Source organism: Leptonotus elevatus, chromosome 14 (assembly GCF_054856555.1).
Source record: "Leptonotus elevatus isolate MCC_2025b chromosome 14, RoL_Lele_1.0, whole genome shotgun sequence".
In the NCBI taxonomy this organism is placed as follows: domain Eukaryota; kingdom Metazoa; phylum Chordata; class Actinopteri; order Syngnathiformes; family Syngnathidae; genus Leptonotus; species Leptonotus elevatus.
The window spans coordinates 20,809,754-20,828,013 of NC_141252.1; the positions used below are offsets into that span (position 1 = coordinate 20,809,754).

The following is an 18,260-nucleotide window of genomic DNA, read 5'->3' on the forward strand; positions in this document are numbered from 1 at the left end:
GAACGAAAGTGAACTGTGAACTTCAATGCAACTTGTGTGGATTCTACTCTTGATACGGGTGCTTCCCTCTCAGCTGTACGTGCAGACCTTGTTCAAACTAATGGCACCTACTCGAGCAAAGCCGGTGAGTGGTGTAGCCCTAGACTTTGCCAATAACGCTCCCTGCATCCCTGAAGTTATAATTTGGCTCAATATTGGATTCATGAACAAACATTTTTACCAGTATTTTGCTATCATACCAAATTTGTCTTCTTTCATCCTGGGAATGGATTTCATGCCAAGAGCTTCTGTGTCTATCCACATTCCCACAAGGACAATCTATATGGATGACATCCCCTACCCTAGCATCAATGAGACGCTAGCATCAATGGACTCACGTCACTCGGACTTTGCAGAAAAAGTTTCTTAAGCATGTCTTTCAGAATACAACAAGGACACTTTGCTTGGTCTGCTCACCAAGTTTTCTCCCATGTTTGACGTCATCTCGGTCGAACATCACTCACTGAACATGTCATAGAGACTGGTGATGCAAAACCTGTGAATCTCCCACACTATCGCACATCACCTGCAAATAAATGTTAAAGGACAATATCATTGAACCTTCTATAAGTCCTTGGGCTGTTCCGGTAGTCATTGTCAACAGAGCTGCCATGGACCCAAGGTTCTGTGTGGACTTCCGTGGTCTCAATCAAGTGACTCAAAAAGATTTCTATCCTTTACCTCGAGTGGATGAGTCTTTGGGCTTTTTGGCAAGGGACAAGTTCGTCTCAAAATTGGACTTGGCTCAAGCCTACTGGCAGGTTGCTGTCTCGGAGAATTCTAGACCAAAAACAGCCTCCGTTTCTCACAGTGGTCTCTTCCATTTTCGGGAACTACCTCTGCAACACACCTGCAACCTTCAGGAGACTCATGAACTCTGTGCTTGCCGGCCTCATTTACAAAACTTGTGCAGTCTACCTTGCATTGTTATTGCCTCACCTACCTTTGAGCAGCACTTAGCCGATCTGGAGGAAGTGCTGGATAGACTCCAGGCCGCTGGCCTGTCTCTGAAATTCAAGAAGTACCAATTCTGCCTCAAAGAGTTCACCTTCCTCGGATACCGCATCACATCGACTGGTATTAAACCGGATCCGGACAAGGTTAATGCGGTCAAGGAGTTTGGTACCTTTGGTTCCTTGGCTGTCATACTGAGCCTCTCCACGCTCTCAAGGAAAGATGCAGCTTTCAACTGGGACGACGACTGCCAGAGAGTCACGGACATCTTGAAGGATTGCGTCACATCAGCTCCTGTCCTGTCATTCCCCAACTTTGAGCGTCCTTTCTTCATCCACACGGACGCATGTGACATTTTTCTGGGCGCAGCTTTGATGCAAAAGGATGACAAGGGTCGGGAGTATGTTGTGGCCTTTGCCAGCCGCTCCCTTCACAAAGTACATGTAACCAGTGTAGTTTAAACCAGTGGTCCTCAACCCTGGTCCTCTTGGGGACCGGTATCCAGCCTGTTTTCCATGTCTCCGACAGCCAACACAGGTGGGAATCGTTATCAGGCTTCTCCAGAGCTTGCTAATTAGCTGATGATATGAATCACCTGTGTTGGCTGCGGGAGACATGGAAAACAGGTTGGATACCGGTCCCCGAGGACCAGGGTTGAGGACCACTGGTTTAAACCATGCTGCTGAGCTTATATGTGGGGCTGTCCCTTTAAGAGCTGCTGGCTCTTGCCTGCTCGTCTGTCATCAGTGTCAACTAGACCCAGCTGTGGTGCTCTTGATTGAGTCAGAATGTCCCTTTTAAGAGCCCACTGCCCCCTTGTTTGTTCTCTCCTGCTCCACTGCCGATGGTGCACACTGTCCTTGTTGTGGCTCGGCTTAGTTGGTGGTCGTTTCAAACATTTGAACTACTCAACAAGAGGAAACATCTTAACTATATAAACTACTTAACAAGAGGAGACTGTTAAGACAATTGTACATTGATTCTGCTCTCGGGTGAGTTGCTAGAGCCTCATTTGGTTAGTGTTGTTTCGTGTTTCTTATTTATACGTGTGTTGTCACAGATTCACTTTCAATATTCCCTCCCCGGACTCTTGCAAGGCCCTCCTGACGTCGCTCTGCTTATTGGTCAGGTTTCTATGATGCTTTACAGTCGTGAGTTAGACACCCCACTTGACCTTATCAAACGAGCCTCCAGTGACTGTGTTGACGAGCCTGGTATTCCTTACCCTGAGGCTCTCAGAGCCTCCCTTCAGGAAGCTCATGACCATGCTAGAGCAGCACTTGACTATAGTCATGACAGACAAAAACGCTATTATGACTTGAGATGTCGACATGACACTTTCTGTGTCGGTGACCTTGTTAGAGTGAAATCACACCCTAGGTCAGATGCTCACTCAAATTTTACGGCTAAACTTGCACCCCTATTTGAGGGACCGCTGCACGTGTCTGAGAGACTCAGTGATGTTAACTACAGACTCACTTTGGTGGACTGATGCTGGGGTTTATCATATTGTGAATATGCAGCCGTTCCATATTTGGGATTCTCTTACTGCCAAGAGACAATTGATTTCCTCTCCATCTGAGACTGGGACCGCTTATATTTTGGACACTGACCCTCAGGCCCCTTTCGTGGATGCTGATGCTGACCTTGATCCATTTCCCTTTGAGTCAACGGACATTGACTCTGATCATGAAGCAGACACTGTTCCCCATGGTCTCTCGTTTGGGTCTGGGCCCGACCCGGCTCTCACAGGCCGTTACAACCTCAGGCCCAGACATTGCCCCAGGATCACGTCTGGTTGGAGTAAAAATGGATGGACAAACGATTTTCACACTGATAGGCTTGATCTGAAGTGAATATTTTTGGTTATGGTTATTTCATATTACATTGGTTCACTGCTGTTTGGCAATGCAAGGTTGTAATTTTTGTTTGCTCTGTTATTCAGGTTTATGACCAGTTTGAAGTCATGGTTATCGTTGGTTGAGGTTTACATTCCAAAAATATACGTGTGCGTGCAATTGTATATATTTTTAATAAGAAAAAGAGAAAAGGAATCCGCTGTGCATTTTTATTTTGCTGTCGATTTTTGTTGTATGCGGGGTTTGCCCTTTGTGCATACCATCCATAATTGGGTTCTATGTATAGATGCTATTTGGTATGGTCAGTTGCTTCTTCAGCTGTGTGTGGCTGGGGTCAGCCTTTTTCTCAACAGGGGGGGACTATGTAACAATCGGCAGTGTGGCACCGCTCCACAGGGTGGCGCTTCTTTTCTTTTCTTTTTTTTTTCTTTTTTTTTTTTTTGGTGGTAAATGTTTACTTTGATGCCGTGAAGCTACGGTCATTGTAACGCATGGTGGCGCAGAGCCCATTGTTTTTATTTTGGCTTAATAAAGTGAATCCGTGGACTGCAAATCTTTTTGTTGCACTCCTGTTTTTTTGCTGACCCGCTGCGCTATCCATGGCCGATCGGCCCTTGAGCGTTACAGCAGAGTGCGTAACAGTTGAGAAAGTCGACGCCATTTCGTTTTTTGGCCGAAATACTGGTGCATCCCTAGCTTCTGCAGAGCTTGCAGGTAAACTGATCATATGAATATATTTTTGGGGAGGAGGCAAAACATGCTGGATAATTGCCCTCAAGAACCGGAGTTGGTGACACCTGTTCTAAATGGAAAAATATTGACGTGTTTCCAATTAAACTAAAATGCATGTTTTTGAGCTATGAGTGCAAATTGAAGTCCCGCTGTAAACCCACACAAACCAAGATTCAAACCTTTGACAAACAATATTCTTTATTGTGCCACCACTATTTTACATTTACATTCGTATTTGAACTGCACTTATGCTGTAATATGGCTTACAATTCCCATATAGGATCAACCACTATCAACAGAGACTTTTGTCTCTTTACTTCAAGAAAAAGTTTGCTGAAAGAGTGGCTGACGTCAAACCTAAAATAAAAGGTAAGTCAGAAAAAAGCATCATTATTTCTATTAGCATTTATTAGGGCCCGAGCAGCTACCGCTATAAGGTCCCTATTGTTTTTCGTTCGTATTATTATTAGGGCCCGAGCAGCTACCGCTGCGAGGTCCCTATTGCTTTTTGTTCGTATTATTAGGGCCCAAGCAGCTACTGCTGCGAGGTCCCTATTGTTGTTTCTTCTTCTTTCTCCTTCTTCGTAAAGATCACATTTTTGGGGACCTAAACATTTACGAAAACTCACCAAACTTTGCACACTCCTTGGGCTCAGCGAAAAAAAAAAATATATGAATTTGCCATGACAAAATATAGCGCCCCCTAGCGTGGAAAAATATGCACCAATTTTGGCACGATTGACCGGCTACGAAAATTGGCAGGCACGTGAAGCGCCCCAAGACACACAAAAAAACTTAGTGGAAGCCATATCCTAAAATGTACAGGAAGTGAGCTATGAATTTTTGAATGTCCAATTTTGGCCCACTTTTGCACATTCACTGTGGTCATTCTTTTTGCCCATTTGCCAACAGTTTTCATCCGATTTACTTCTAACTTGGCATGTATCATCTCAAGACCTGGGACAACAACTGGGGGGAAAATCTTGACTTTTTAAAATACTATATGACGGGGCCTCAAATTTTGTCTTTAATATTTCCTTCATCAAAAAAAGAGGAAATGCTTAATAACGCCGCTGTACACGAAATCCCAAACTTCTCATGCATCTTAATAGCCACGGCCTGAAAACATCTATCTGATATTTGGTTATACATGTAACGCCACCTAGTGGTGACAAGAAATATCATACTTTACATTTTTATCCAGTGTGCCGAGCCCGTTTGAGGGATCCAGTTGAAATTTTGTCAGAAAGGCCTTAAGAGGTTGATCATGCCCAACAGAATATTATAAATTTTCGCTAAAGGGCGTGACCGTGACGGTGCCGCAAAGTCTGATGATTCACCATGACAATAAAAGCTGCGTTAACTTGACCCAGATGATCCTAGTTTCTCAAAATTTCACACATTTGATGAGTCCAGGTCTGAATACATCTACAAACTTATATTTATTCATACTGATAGCGCCACCTACTGGCAATTTCTTTTTCTTTTTTTTTAACATTTCTTCAACTTTTTTCTCCAACCACGTTAACTGGATCTTCCTCATATTTGCTCAGTAGAGTGTTTAGGCCTTCATGATGTCATAACACAAAGTTTGTGAGTTTTTGCGAATCGCTGTGGGCGTGGCAAGGTACTGTTCGCCAAGAAAACACCAATTTTGAGGGCCCAAACATGCAAAGAAATTCATGAAACTTGGCACATAAATCTGGCCTGGCAAAATGAGCAATATTTTCTCGTGTATTGTGCGATTTTTACAAAAAATACTCACTAGCGCCCCCTAGAAATTTTTAACAAAGCAGCCCCAGTTGTACGTTTAAGCAAGATCTGTGACAATTTTTAGGTATATGAGGGAGCCAAACACCTACAAAAAAGTCTCTTGGACCCATATGCTAAAATGAACAAGAAGTGAGCTATGTATTTTTGAATGTCCCATTTTTTTGCAGATTTTTACACATTTACAGGGGGCATTATTTTGCCCATTTTCCTACACGTTTCAGCTGATTTCCTCCAAACTTAACCTGGACCATGTCAAGACCAAGGCCAACAAAAGGGGGGGGGGGGGGATTTGAGTTTTCAAAATACTATATGACAGGGGCGGGGCATCATATTTTTTGTTTCATATTTCCTTTTCCATGAAAGACGAAATACGTAATAACTCCTCGGTACATGCTCCAAAAATTCCCAAACTTCACATGTATGTTTATAGTCACGACCTGAAGGTATCTCTATGACAATAGTCGGTTACAAATACAGCGCCACCTAGCCCTTGGGGTCAACAACAAGAATTACCCCACACATGGTATTTTCATATTTGTAAAAGAAAAGAAAAAAGGATACTTTTTTAAGTGTGATAACTAAGTAATTTATTTACTTTTGACCACTCAAAATTTTTGGGGCATCAGACCTATCCATACATATGTAATTTTTATTTATTCATTCATTTATTATGTCCTCTATGGACAATAAAAGCAATATTGTGCTATGAGTAAAACTAACGATGATGTGTATATATGTACTTTAAAATCGGGACAACTCATTGCTAAAAAATTGTTTTCATAGGCTGATTTTTGAGGGTCTTAACATTGACCAAAACTCATTGAGCATTGCACACTCATCACACCTGGCAAAAAAAACAATCCATAATATGTAAAGGATTATTATGCCATTTTCAAATAAATTCCGCTTCGAATGTGCCACTACCTAAACGTGCCAGTACCCCAACGTGCAAGTAACCCAAAGTGGCCCTGGTTGCGAGGGCCCTTTGCTCTAGTTTGTTTTTCCTAACTACAGTATATATAAAAGTGCCATTATGTGATTTGTTTTTGCACTTTAGGATGTTTAGCCTCATTCATCAATATGAATTGAGAATGTTAAGATTTTTTATTTTTTTTTCAAAACTGTTCCTACAAAAGGTTCTGAAGAAAACATCTAAGTGGGAACAATGAGTAGTTCCAAACTGTGCACGATTGTTGTACTTCCTGGTGCGACCAGAAATGTCGGGCCATAAGCGAATGTGACGTAGCACCCTGAGCACATCCTCCCACTTCTGTAACCCACACGGGGGCAAGTCTTGTTTGTGAATTTGGTAGACGTAAACGCCTCGTTGGGCTTTCCGGCACACAGGACTGATCACGCCCCCGGCACACGTGGCAATTTGGTAACAAAAAGTAGAGTAGATTTTCAACTCAGGTCTATCTAGCGGCACATGTGATGCAGCATGATTTTTGTTGGATCCGATTGGAGGCGCAAGCAGACAGGTTGGCACGCTGCAGAGATGTATGGTGGATTTCATTCATAAATATGACAACGACTTGGGGCAATCCCTCTGAATCATTGTGGAAATTAATTCATTCATCAACAGCATAACACTGACCACGAAGCACAAGTTATGAGAGCATGAATTTAAAGTTCTCCGTCACCGTAGGTGCAAAGCAGGCTCTAATTGTTCACATCACTTGACTAACTTAGGGCAGGTCTTGCAGTGGTCTTGCATGAACCCCAGCGGATCTATTTCTCTTTCCAAAAAGTCAAGCCCGCCTACTTGGGTGTACTGGGCTCTGAGAATCAGACTGCCCTGATTTTGATGCTAATGAGTGATGCCGCTACGATTGTCCGACAAAACGATTTGTTCAAGCCCATGAAGGCACACAATGGCGCAACCGTCTGTTACGCCCAATTCTACCGGCGCAAAGTCTATGAAAATACCAAAAGAACAAAAACTCATCCCATGCACACAGACTGCATTGCGCTATACTTGTGCTGGAAAGGAAAATGACTGATGATAGGAATTTGACTTTATCAAGGCAATATGGACCAAGCTTTGACCCCAATCGTGCAAACAGTCTCAGGGGTCCAGTATTCCCTACTCCCAGATCTCCCTTGCCACACGGTCAAACTTTTTCTCCAAGTTTGCAAAAGCAGATGTAGACTAGATGGGCAACCAATTTACATTACGGCATCCCTACTCTACAATGTCCAACAACGAGTTTAGGGATTTCCACAGTAACCAGGCACCTACCGCCTTTCAGCCACTTCAACAATGGAGGCAAAGAACATGGCCCACTCAGACTCAGTGTCCCCTACTTCCCACGAGATGTGGTCACCATCAGCGCCAACACACCGATCAGGCATCAGTTGAAAAGCTCCGCCCCTCTCTTCACCTGACGGTCCAAGACATGCTGTCACAAGTTCAATGACACATACCACAAAGTCAAACATTTTATTTATTAAGGCCAATGAGTGACAAGCACAAAATTCTAAAAACAGAATACTACTCGTATTGTGGTCGGAGGGGGGAGTTGGCTGTCGGTGTTAACCTGGCACTTCCTCGCCCCCATTTTTTCCCTCCCTGAAGAGACAGCTCAGAGCCATACTTATTTTTTTCCTTTAAGTGAAGCTTGCTTGATTATGAAACCAAGATGCCAAGCCAGAATATCACCTTCATGACCTCCTTTGGCATAATTTCTCCTCTTGAAGAAGACCAAAATATGTCAACGTTCACCAAAACCATATGATAACTGAGTTAGAAGAAACTGGTGAAAATTCGTCCCGTCCCTCTCCAAGCCATTACTGCCATGAAGAGGCAATTTGACTTGATGTCTGGAGAAGGTCCGGACCAACCCTGTCCACTCTGTCCACAGTCTCATAGTCAAAAGGTGCCCATACATAACCTGGCAATAGCCAGGTTGATAATTGTGATTCACTCAAGAGAGTTTTCCAGAATATCAATCTGGAACTGCTCCACTGTGATTTGCTCAGGAAAGGTGGGACTTTGCAGCGTCCAGGCATTTATTTGCCGGTGTCGTCATGTTAGGTTTGTTTGTCTTCTACGGCTTTTGCATCACCAGTGGTTCGGATCGGTGAAAATCAGCGCCCGGCTTGATACAAGATGTATTCTTGGGAGTTTGTGAACTCACGTATACCGTGAGAATTCATCTTGCAGAGCAAGGTTAGGGGTGTGAGCCCTTCCTCCCAATCAGTCCTGCCAATGTCTGAACTCTCATTGTCCACTATGAGCATTTAAGTCCCAAAGGAGAACGAGGGAGCCAAGCTCTGTCGCAATAAGTATGTCCACATTACTTTTGTTTCTCTTTTTTTTTCTGGACAGCTCAGTATTGTTCATTCGGTAATTTTACCAATTTGACATGTCATCGTCATTGCTTTTTTTTATTTTTTATTATATATATATATATTTTTTTATTATTAATTTTTATTTTGTGTGTGTGTGTATTCATTAGTTCACCTAAAACCTATTAAAAAATCCCATGTATGTCCACATTACTTGCGGACACACACTGGCCATATAGGGCTGGCACAGCCTGTATCACAAGTTTGGTACCTCATACTCCTTACTGATTTGTAGAAGATGTCATTCTGTTGTAAAATGGGTTAAAACATGTGTTTTCATGTCTTTGTGATTTCAGCTTTGTGTCTTGCATCCAGGGAGGTAATGAAAAGCCGAACACTACGTCAACTCTTAGAGGTGGTTCTAGCCTTTGGGAACTACATGAATAAAGGACAGCGGGGAAATGCATCTGGATTTAAAGTTTCAAGTCTAAACAAGATTGCTGACACCAAGTCAAGCATTGACAAGTATGGTTGACATTTGAAAATGACAAAATTATTTGTTAATAACCTAAAATCCAGGTCCAGAAAGTTAAAACCCTGCCACAGTTTGGCTTTAGCCCCAGGTGCTAGCTATCTTGATCCTGTTGGAAAACAGTTCTTTGTTTTCCCGTGTTCATAATGTTGATTATCAAAATCAAACAATGAGATCGGTGAAATCAGGATTTATTTTCATAAGCTTATGGACAGACTAGGTAGCAGCTAAACTTTGCTATGTTCTACCCCATCTGTAACGGCCCTCCCACGAGCAAGTCACTAATATCCTTCCGTGACTCTACAAACCCCTCCCCGTCTTCATCCACCAATCCTCAGCCGTTCCTCTCCGTCTCACAGTCACATGATACATCAATACACATCGCCAAATGCTCCCCCTCAGTCACAAGATAAAGATTAATGTTTTCAGAGCCAGACGGGATGGCACCAAAAAAAACCCTCCCCTGCTCAACCGGTTGTAAAATACAAAGGAATCTAATTAACACATTCGCTTCACCCCCTCACATCAACTTGAATTCTCACACAGAGCCATACTGAGTAAATTAAAGCAGTTATGTCCAATTCTAAATAATAATATTATAAATCAAAGTTATAATTAAATTGATTCACTTCACCTCCCTAGCACGTAAACAAGCACCGTGGATTTGCCACCTGTGCTAATGGATAACTAGATAACTAACCACCCATTCAATCAATTTAAACTTGTGTTCATCTTTTTTTCGTTTTTTTTTAATCACAAAAATTATGCTTTTGGTAGAAACTAAGCTTACCTTACAACCAATACCAAATAGTGCCTACCAGCAGACCATTTCCTGTCTATAGCCTATGGCACATAGATATATTCAAAGGAAAAATTTCTGTTTCTAGAAACATCACTCTGCTCAACTACATTGTCACTGTATTGGAGAAGAAGTTCCCAAAGGTAGTGGCCCTGAGCGATGAGTTACAAAATGTGCCAGAAGCAGCAAAGGTCACGTAAGTACAGATCCACATTATTATTTTTTTATCACATGTAATAGCTTGACAGCTTGTCCTGTTCAGAATTCACAATTGGAATGTTAAGTATGCCAACATAATTAAGAATTAAGAATCATCTCTTTTTAAATTAAGTACCTTTGTACTTAATGCAGGTCAACAGAAAAACTTGGTTGCAATATTATATCATATATTTGTCTTAAAATGGAAATCAAGTCAAATTTTTATTTTTTTACAATAATGTGTTCTATGTGCCCCAACTTGTCTAAACATAGTATTCTGTTTAAAGGTCTATTCAAGGATATTTTTTCGCTGCGTCTTTCGGGTGGATCATCTTAACGATTAGTTCTTGATTCTGTCAATCAATCTGAGATAACGACGCCGTGCGAGCTCGTTCCTAGCTGCACATGCGCACTCCGAGTGTTTGTAGCATGTAGCCACTGAGCTTCGGACTCAGCCATTCATCGTTGTAGTTCCACCAATCCTTTATTTTTATTTTTTTAAGAGCTGAGTATTGTTCATTCGGTAATCTCATCATCATTGCTCTCTTTTTTTTTTTGTTCTTTTTTTTTTATTTTGTATGTGGGTGAGTATGTGCGTGTGAGTGTGTGTGTGTATTCGTTAGTTCACCAAAAACCTATTTAAAAAATCCCATACCGTTCACCTAAACCGAACACCGCCGTCAGGAGACCCAAGGAAGGACCAAAGAAAAGAAAGGAAAGTGAAATCCAGCACCGACCAGACACCACCCACCGGGCCACCAACCAGAGTTCTTCACCAACCCCAGAAACATCTAAATTCCAACAAATCAGGGAGACCTCAAGAGACCAAAGGAGAGACTGAGGAAAGGAAGGAAGGAAGGACAGACGAAGCAGAGTGAGATCCACAGAAACCAGCCTCCACCGATTCAATGACCTGAGGAAGAAGCAGATTGTGTCTGAGTTTCGATAGATGCTGGTGTGGTGGATCTGGCATGCATGAAAATCTCCCCCAAAGAGGGGAGCCGTCGACCCCTGCCAGGACAGAGCAAGCGCAACACCTCAGGGCTCCCCAGGCCGCGGCAGCGCCAAAGGACGACCCCTGGGCCCCGCCAGGGCCACCGGCCGGAGAGCAAACGGAGCAGGAGCGCTCCCCACCCCAACACGGCCTGCTCCCCCAACCCAACGCAGCAGGACGGGGCACTGCAGGCCCGCCAGGCACCCCACCGGTCCACAGCCACCGCTCCGCCCCCCATCCAACCTCTCCATCCACCCCAACCCAGCTCCAGCCGCCCCTAGGCCCCCAAGCCCCCAGACACACACCCCCAACAAAGCCGCCCCCCCGACCGGCAGCCCCCGGCCCCAAGCTCTTGGGGACCCCCCGCACCCAGGCATCGGGCCGGACAGCGGAGCGGAGAGGGCACCCGCGCCCACCCCACCCCCCGCCGCGTGGAGGGACGGAACACCGGGGGCAGAAGGGGAGATGGGGGCACCGGAGGACGGTCGGCACCCCCGAACCCCAGGCCCAGCGGGGAAAGGCCCCGGTCGTCACTCCAGCGTTCTTAGTGAAAGCTAAACCCTGTTACTGAGTCCACCAGCTCGCCGACTGGCGAACTCTACCCCTAAACCTTGAATGTGACCCCACCCAGTGTATATACAAGTGTGTGTGTGTGTGTGTGGTGCATTAAAATTGGGAACAGGTGAACCGGAGCAGAGGGAAATGATATCCCCACCCGCCTCCCAGGCATGTCAGTGAGTGGATGTGGTGCATTAAAAAAATAAATAGGGGGGGGGGGGCGGCGGAGACACGGACAGGGGACCGCAGCACTGCTCTATACTGTGGTCTGCCCCAACCGATGGCACCCCCCCCCCCCCACACACACACACAGTTGTGTGGTGCATTAAAATTGGAGGGGAGTTGTAGGGCGAAGACGGTGTTTCCACCCTACCCCACCCCAAGTCTGTTATGTGCCCTATATGTTTATAAAAGTGTATTATGTAAACCTAGTGCAGTGAGTTAAGAGGAGCGACCAGCGGCCCCCCCCCCCCCAAACCGGGCGGGGGCAGGAGACTCACCCGCCAACCAAACCCCCAACCACCCCACCGGGACCCCGGCGGGCATATGGGACCAGCCCGGCGGGGCGATACGGCTCGCCACCCTGGATACTGGGCACAACACCAAACCAACCCACCCGCCCAGCCCCCGGAGCGCCGAGACCCAGGCCACGGATGGAGCCCCCGGCCCTGGGGAGGGGAAGGAAGGCGGACAGGGGAGGGGGAAGGGAGGGGGGAAGGAGACGACAAGAAGGGCAAGGGGCAGCGGCAGGGCCGCAGAGAGAGAGGGGGAGAGGAGGAGGAAGGGTGATGAGGGAGAAGGGACAGGGAGGCAGAGGACGGGCGGGGAGAGGCGAGGAGGGAGAGGCAGCAAGGGGGAGGGGAGAGGGAACCCCGGGGCACCACGGCGGCCCACAGGCCCCGAACCGCGTCGCCGAGCCCAGAGCGACGGACCGCGCCGGAGCGGCACCGCCCCAGACACCAGGGAGAGCCCCGCAACGCAGCACCCCCCAAGAGGCCCAGGGAGCGGCCAAGACGTAGCCGCCACCCAGCAGCCAACAGAGGGGCAGACCCGCCCACGCCCAGTCAGGGGGGGACAGCACCTATAGAAATTAACCCACTGGCATGCAGTGAATCCGAATATTAACCCTTCGTGCCCATTGGAGGTGAATCTGCTCGATTCTGTTGGCAGCAACTGGGTTCCTGACTATAAAAACACAACCATTAGTTACAAATTGCCAAATACAGAAACATCAATGTAAGTTATTGCGATGCGGTGGCCCTCGCTAACAGGCAGAATTAAGTAACCAGATTTAGGTTAAAATATTTTATATACATAGACCATGTTTCTAAAAATTTTGATATTTGGTTTTTATTTGAGGCAGATATTTTTTCCATTAAAATGTGATTTAAGAGGAGGTTAGACCATTGGTCGATATTCAGAGTTTGTTTATTTTTCCAGTTAACAAGAATTGTTTTTTTTGCGATAGTAAGGGCTACAAGTGTAGATTGAAATTGTTTATGTGGTAAGTCAGTTGTTGTTAAGTCACCTAGCAAACACAAGTTTGGAGAGAACGGTATCCTACAGTCCAAGATAGCGGACAGTTTTTCTAAGACTTTAGTCCAGAAATACATAACCGGAGTCCATAACCATAAAGCATGAAAATAAGTGTCTGTAGTGTTTTGTAAACACTGGAGACAAATGTCGGAGTCTGAGAGTCCTATTTTCTTCATCATATATTGAGTAATGTATGCTCTATGAATAATTTTATATTGGATAAGTTGTAAATTTGTGTGTTTTGTCATTTTAAAAACGTTTTCACAAACTTGAATCCAAAAGTCAGATTCCGGAGCTATAGACAAGTCTGTTTCCCATTTCGAGATGGGTAAAGACATTTTATCAGTATATGAAAGTAACATATCTTTTTGAGAGTTTTTTTGTTGTTGTCGGAGAAAGCTTGGTAATATCTTTAGCTAAAACAGGCGGTTGGAGCGTACCCTGAAGTGTTGGAATTTGTTTCTTTATCATACTTTTAACTTGCAGATAATGTAAAAAATTTCCGTTTTTTATTTTGTATTTTTGGAGCAAGGATGTATATGATATAAACATATTATCTGAGAAGAGATGGTGGAGATGTGTAATTCCTTTCTGCTCCCACACACCTAAATAAAACGATTGGTTGTTAAGTTGAAAGTCGGGGTTATGCCATAGGGGAGAAAGCCCACAGGGCTCCACTTGGGCTTTTGTCATTTCTAGTGCCTTCCACCAGGCAGTCAGGGTGGCGGAAATCATTGGGTTTTTAAAACAATTATGTCGCTTAATCGATGTTGTAATAAAGAGTAAATCTAGAAGTCTGAGGTTATTACAATCCTTCTGTTCTAGTTCCAGCCAACAGTTAGTATCTCTGTTGGGTTGTGCCCATAAAATGATATATTTTAGCTGGTTAGCTAAATAGTAGTGCATAAAATTTGGTGCGTCTAGACCTCCTTTGGATTTATTTTTCTGAAAAGTAGATAGACTAATCTTTGCTTTTTTTTTATTCCAGTAAAGTTTAGTCACGGCCGAGTCCAACAACTGGAACCAGTTAGCCGTAGGTTTAAATGGAAACATTGAGAAAAAATTGTGTATTTTAGGTAAAACTTTCATTTTAATAGTGGCTATTCGTCCTATTAGAGAAATAGGAAGATTATTCCAGCGCTCCAAGTCACTATAAATGCTATCCAGAAGTGGAGTAAAGTTTAAATGAATTAAATCAGTTAATTTAGGTGAGATTTTTATGCCTAAGTATTTTAAATTACCTATAGGAAATGAGTAGTGTGGGTCCTGGCTTGCAGGGTTCCATGAATTTTCTGTAATAGGTAGAAGTGTTGATTTTGTCCAGTTAATAGAATAATCTGATAACTGTGAGAATTTACTTATTAAGTTAAATACTTCCCCTAACGAAATAGCAGGCTTTTCTAAATAAAGTAAAATATCATCGGCATAGATTAATTTTATGTTCTGTTACCCCAGAGTGAATTCATTGAATCCTTCTTTCCTGGCGTATGGCTAATGCAAGCGGTTCAATAAATATTGCAAATAATAAAGGAGACAGTGGGCATCCCTGTCTTGTGCCTCTCTGTAGAGTAAAACTCCCATATAATCCCATTAGTAGTAACTGTAGCTTTAGGAGAATCATATAATACTGACACCGAGTGAATAAATGACTTCCCAAAGCCAAATTTATTTAAAACAGCAAAGAGGAAGGACCAGTTAACTTTGTCGAAAGCTTTTTCTGCATCCAATGATATAATAACTGCCTTTTTATAATGCCGCTGTGACATGCTAATAAGGTTAAAGAGCCTAATATTAGTAGAGTGACGATCTTTAATAAAGCCTGTTTGGTCGCTATGAATGATTGTCGGGATTACTGTTTCTTGTCTGGATGTGAAAGCCTTAGTGATAATTTTAATATCAGTGTTAATTAGTGAAATCGGACGGTAACTTGATGGAAGGGTGGGGTCTTTTTCTGGCTTTAATAAAAGTTTAATTGCTGCTGTATTCATGTATGGGCGAATGTGACCATTTGTTTTAATTTCTGTTACAACTCTTAAGAATAGTGGAGCAAGCATTAACCAGAAGTGCTTAAAAAATATAGCCAGATAACCATCCGGTCCAGGTGCTTTGCCATTTGGCATACTATCTCGAGCACTGTACAACTCGTTTATAGTAAGTGGCACATCTAACATATCTTTATATTCAGTAGTTAACTGAGGTATATTTAAGATACTGAGGAATGCCTCAATATGCTCTGGGTTGGCTTGTTAGTTTATGAGTATAGGTTGTGATAATAGTTATAAAAAATTTGATTAATTTCTTCTGGTGATTGTGTACATTCACCAGTTGTCCCTTTAATAGCCGTTATAAGCGATTTTTCCCGATTGTGTTGAAGTTGGTTTGCAAGAAATACCTACCTGATTTGTTATTATATTCAAAGTTGTTGTATCTCAATTGTTGTATTATAAACTCTTTCTTTTTAGTTAGCATATCGTCTAACTGTATTTTTGTATTTTGTAAGTCAGTCCATATTTGGTTATTTGGGTTTATTGCGTACTCATCCATCAGTTGTTTAATTTTATCTTCCAAGTCTTTTTCTAATTTTTGGTTCTGTTTCTTTTTATAAGATGAATATGATATAATTTTACCTCTAATTACTGCTTTCCCAGCTTCCCAGAGAAGAGATGGAGATAGGTCTGGAGAGTCATTTATTTCCAAAAAGTCTGCCCACTCTTTTCTTATAATTTTGTCAAATTCTGCGTCGTTTAGCAGTGAGATGTTAAAACGCCATGTCGGTGGTGGTTTAAAGGTATAATCAACTTGTAGGGAAAGGGAGACTGGTGCATGGTCGCTAATAATAATAGGATGTATTTTTGTAACAGTTTTATCAGCAATAGAGTTATTTGTAAGAAAAAAATCAATTCTTGAAAAAGACCTGTGCACAGCGGAAAATAAGGTAAATTCCTTCTTATTTGGGTTTTTAAGTCTCCAGCTGTCGACGAGGCCAAAATCATCCATATATTCCCCAATTACTTTAGTAGATTGTAATCGCCTTATACATGTTGTATTATTAGAACGATCTATTAATGGATTTAAGACTGTGTTAGTCTCCTCCAATAATAATAGTAGAGTTCGCTGCTAATTCAAACAGCTTAGAGAAAAATTCATGGAAAAAGGCCGGATCATTATTATTAGGGGCATATAAATTACCAAATGTATATATTTGATTAAATATAGTCACCTGAATAATAATGTATCGGCCCTCTGGGTCTGTTATTGTATTATTTAAATAATTCTTAAATATGAGTATACAGACTCCTCTTTGTCTACTGTTATAAGGGGCAGAGTACGCTTGGCTAAAATTCTTATCAACAAGTAATTTTTCTTCAGATTTTTGTCGGTGGGTTTCTTGTAGGAGGCAAATATCTGCTTTTAATTTTAAGAGATGGCCTAAAGTTTTTATTGTTTTTGCCTGTGAGCGAGCGCCACAAACATTCCAGGAAACCAGAACTAATTTATGCATACAAACAATATAAACTCAGTCCTGTGTATATATCTGTATAGGCCATTTGTCAATACTGGCATGTTATAGGATAGAATCAAAGTGGTTAGGTGATTTATGTAATTTGTGTAAAATATGAGGTAACGTGTAAGTAAATATAACAGTGAAAAAACAGGTAGGGAGGTGAGAGTGAAGGAAATTAGCAGGGGATTAAACATAACAATACACCAGTAACTGGTAACCTAAGCGAGATTTTTTTGTTGAAATATACTTTAGATATAGTTGTGTATTAATATTATATTTATAATATAGCCTAAACATAATGAGTATTCATATTTTTGGTTTTATAACCACATATACAGTATATGTATACATCTAATAATCAAACTAAGTTTAGTTCCACCAATGCCAATTAGAACAGCCAGGGAGTGGAGTTGGGGTTCCGGAATAGTTGGCCATCGATATATAACTTATCAACGGCTATCGTAGTCCGTTTACCCTCCTGCCTATTATGTCTCATTATAGGAAACAGTACCTTTCGCCGCTCATTAATTTCTCTCGGGAATTGGTCATTCATTCCGAAAGAGGTCCCTTTAAGCTCCCGTCCTTTAATTTTAACAAATTATTTTGTTTAAAATGCTCAAACTTAGCGATAATAGGACGGGGTTTGTTGCCCCTACGGGCTCCAAGCCGATGTACCCGGTGAAAAGAGATGTTATTTACCGTCTCCTGAGGAATTTTTAACGACGTCGTCATCATTTTTTTTATCTCAACCTCTGGATTGTCAGAGGTATTCTCGGAGATGCCTGAGAATATTAAATTCTCCCGCATGCTACGGGATTGGTCATCCAGAACAGTTTCTTTTAGCATTTTATTCTCCTTTTTAATAGTTTCCAACTCGGCTGAAATAGCCGCGAGTGAAGTGCGTAAATCGGCATTATCCCGTTGGAGGTCACTTACCTGTTGACTGACGAATTCCAGGCTTACCTTTAATTCTTTGACGTCCTCGCGGATGAGGCAGAGGACATCTAGTTTTTTATTTATGGACTCCAGCATACTGACCGAAACGTCCGTAGTGGTTAGGTCGTTCGTGTCCGTCGCTGAGTCATTTTTCCTCTTCTTCGAAGGTTTCTCGACGGAAGGATCCTCCATCGCGCAGCTGTAAAAATATCCGTCGATGAAACGTTCAAGGTCCTCCACGCTGGGTGGTATTCCAAATCTGCCGGATGAAAGAGAGAAGAGAAAAGCCAAGATATATGATGGTTAAATTTGGATTCGTTTAGCTAGTTCTATCTTAGCAGCAGTGCGCCGCCATGTTAGGGTTTCCCGGTCTCGCTGTAGGTCTCGCGATAGTCACAGCATCTCGCGATATCTCCTCTCTTGGCTGATTTACACCACTTGTCAAAGAGGGTTCCCTTCTCCCAAACAAACTCAACATATGTGCGGTCTGGGGCTTTGGTGTAATTTAAGTTGTTGTGTAGTGGAATAAACTTGTACAGTTTGAATTGAGGTAA

At 42.8% G+C, this 18,260-nt stretch overlaps 1 protein-coding gene across 2 annotated transcripts in view; it reads left to right on the forward strand.

Annotated features, from left to right (window-relative positions):
• Positions 1 to 18,260, forward strand: part of daam1a (dishevelled associated activator of morphogenesis 1a) — a 99,893-nt gene that overhangs the window by 53,975 nt on the left and 27,658 nt on the right. For both annotated transcript variants that reach the window (XM_086094208.1, XM_086094209.1), the window contains exons 20-22: positions 3,865 to 3,953; positions 9,005 to 9,173; positions 10,068 to 10,175. In XM_086094208.1, the coding sequence (XP_085950334.1) occupies positions 3,865 to 3,953; positions 9,005 to 9,173; positions 10,068 to 10,175 (366 nt within the window). The remainder of the gene's footprint in view (positions 1 to 3,864; positions 3,954 to 9,004; positions 9,174 to 10,067; positions 10,176 to 18,260) is intronic.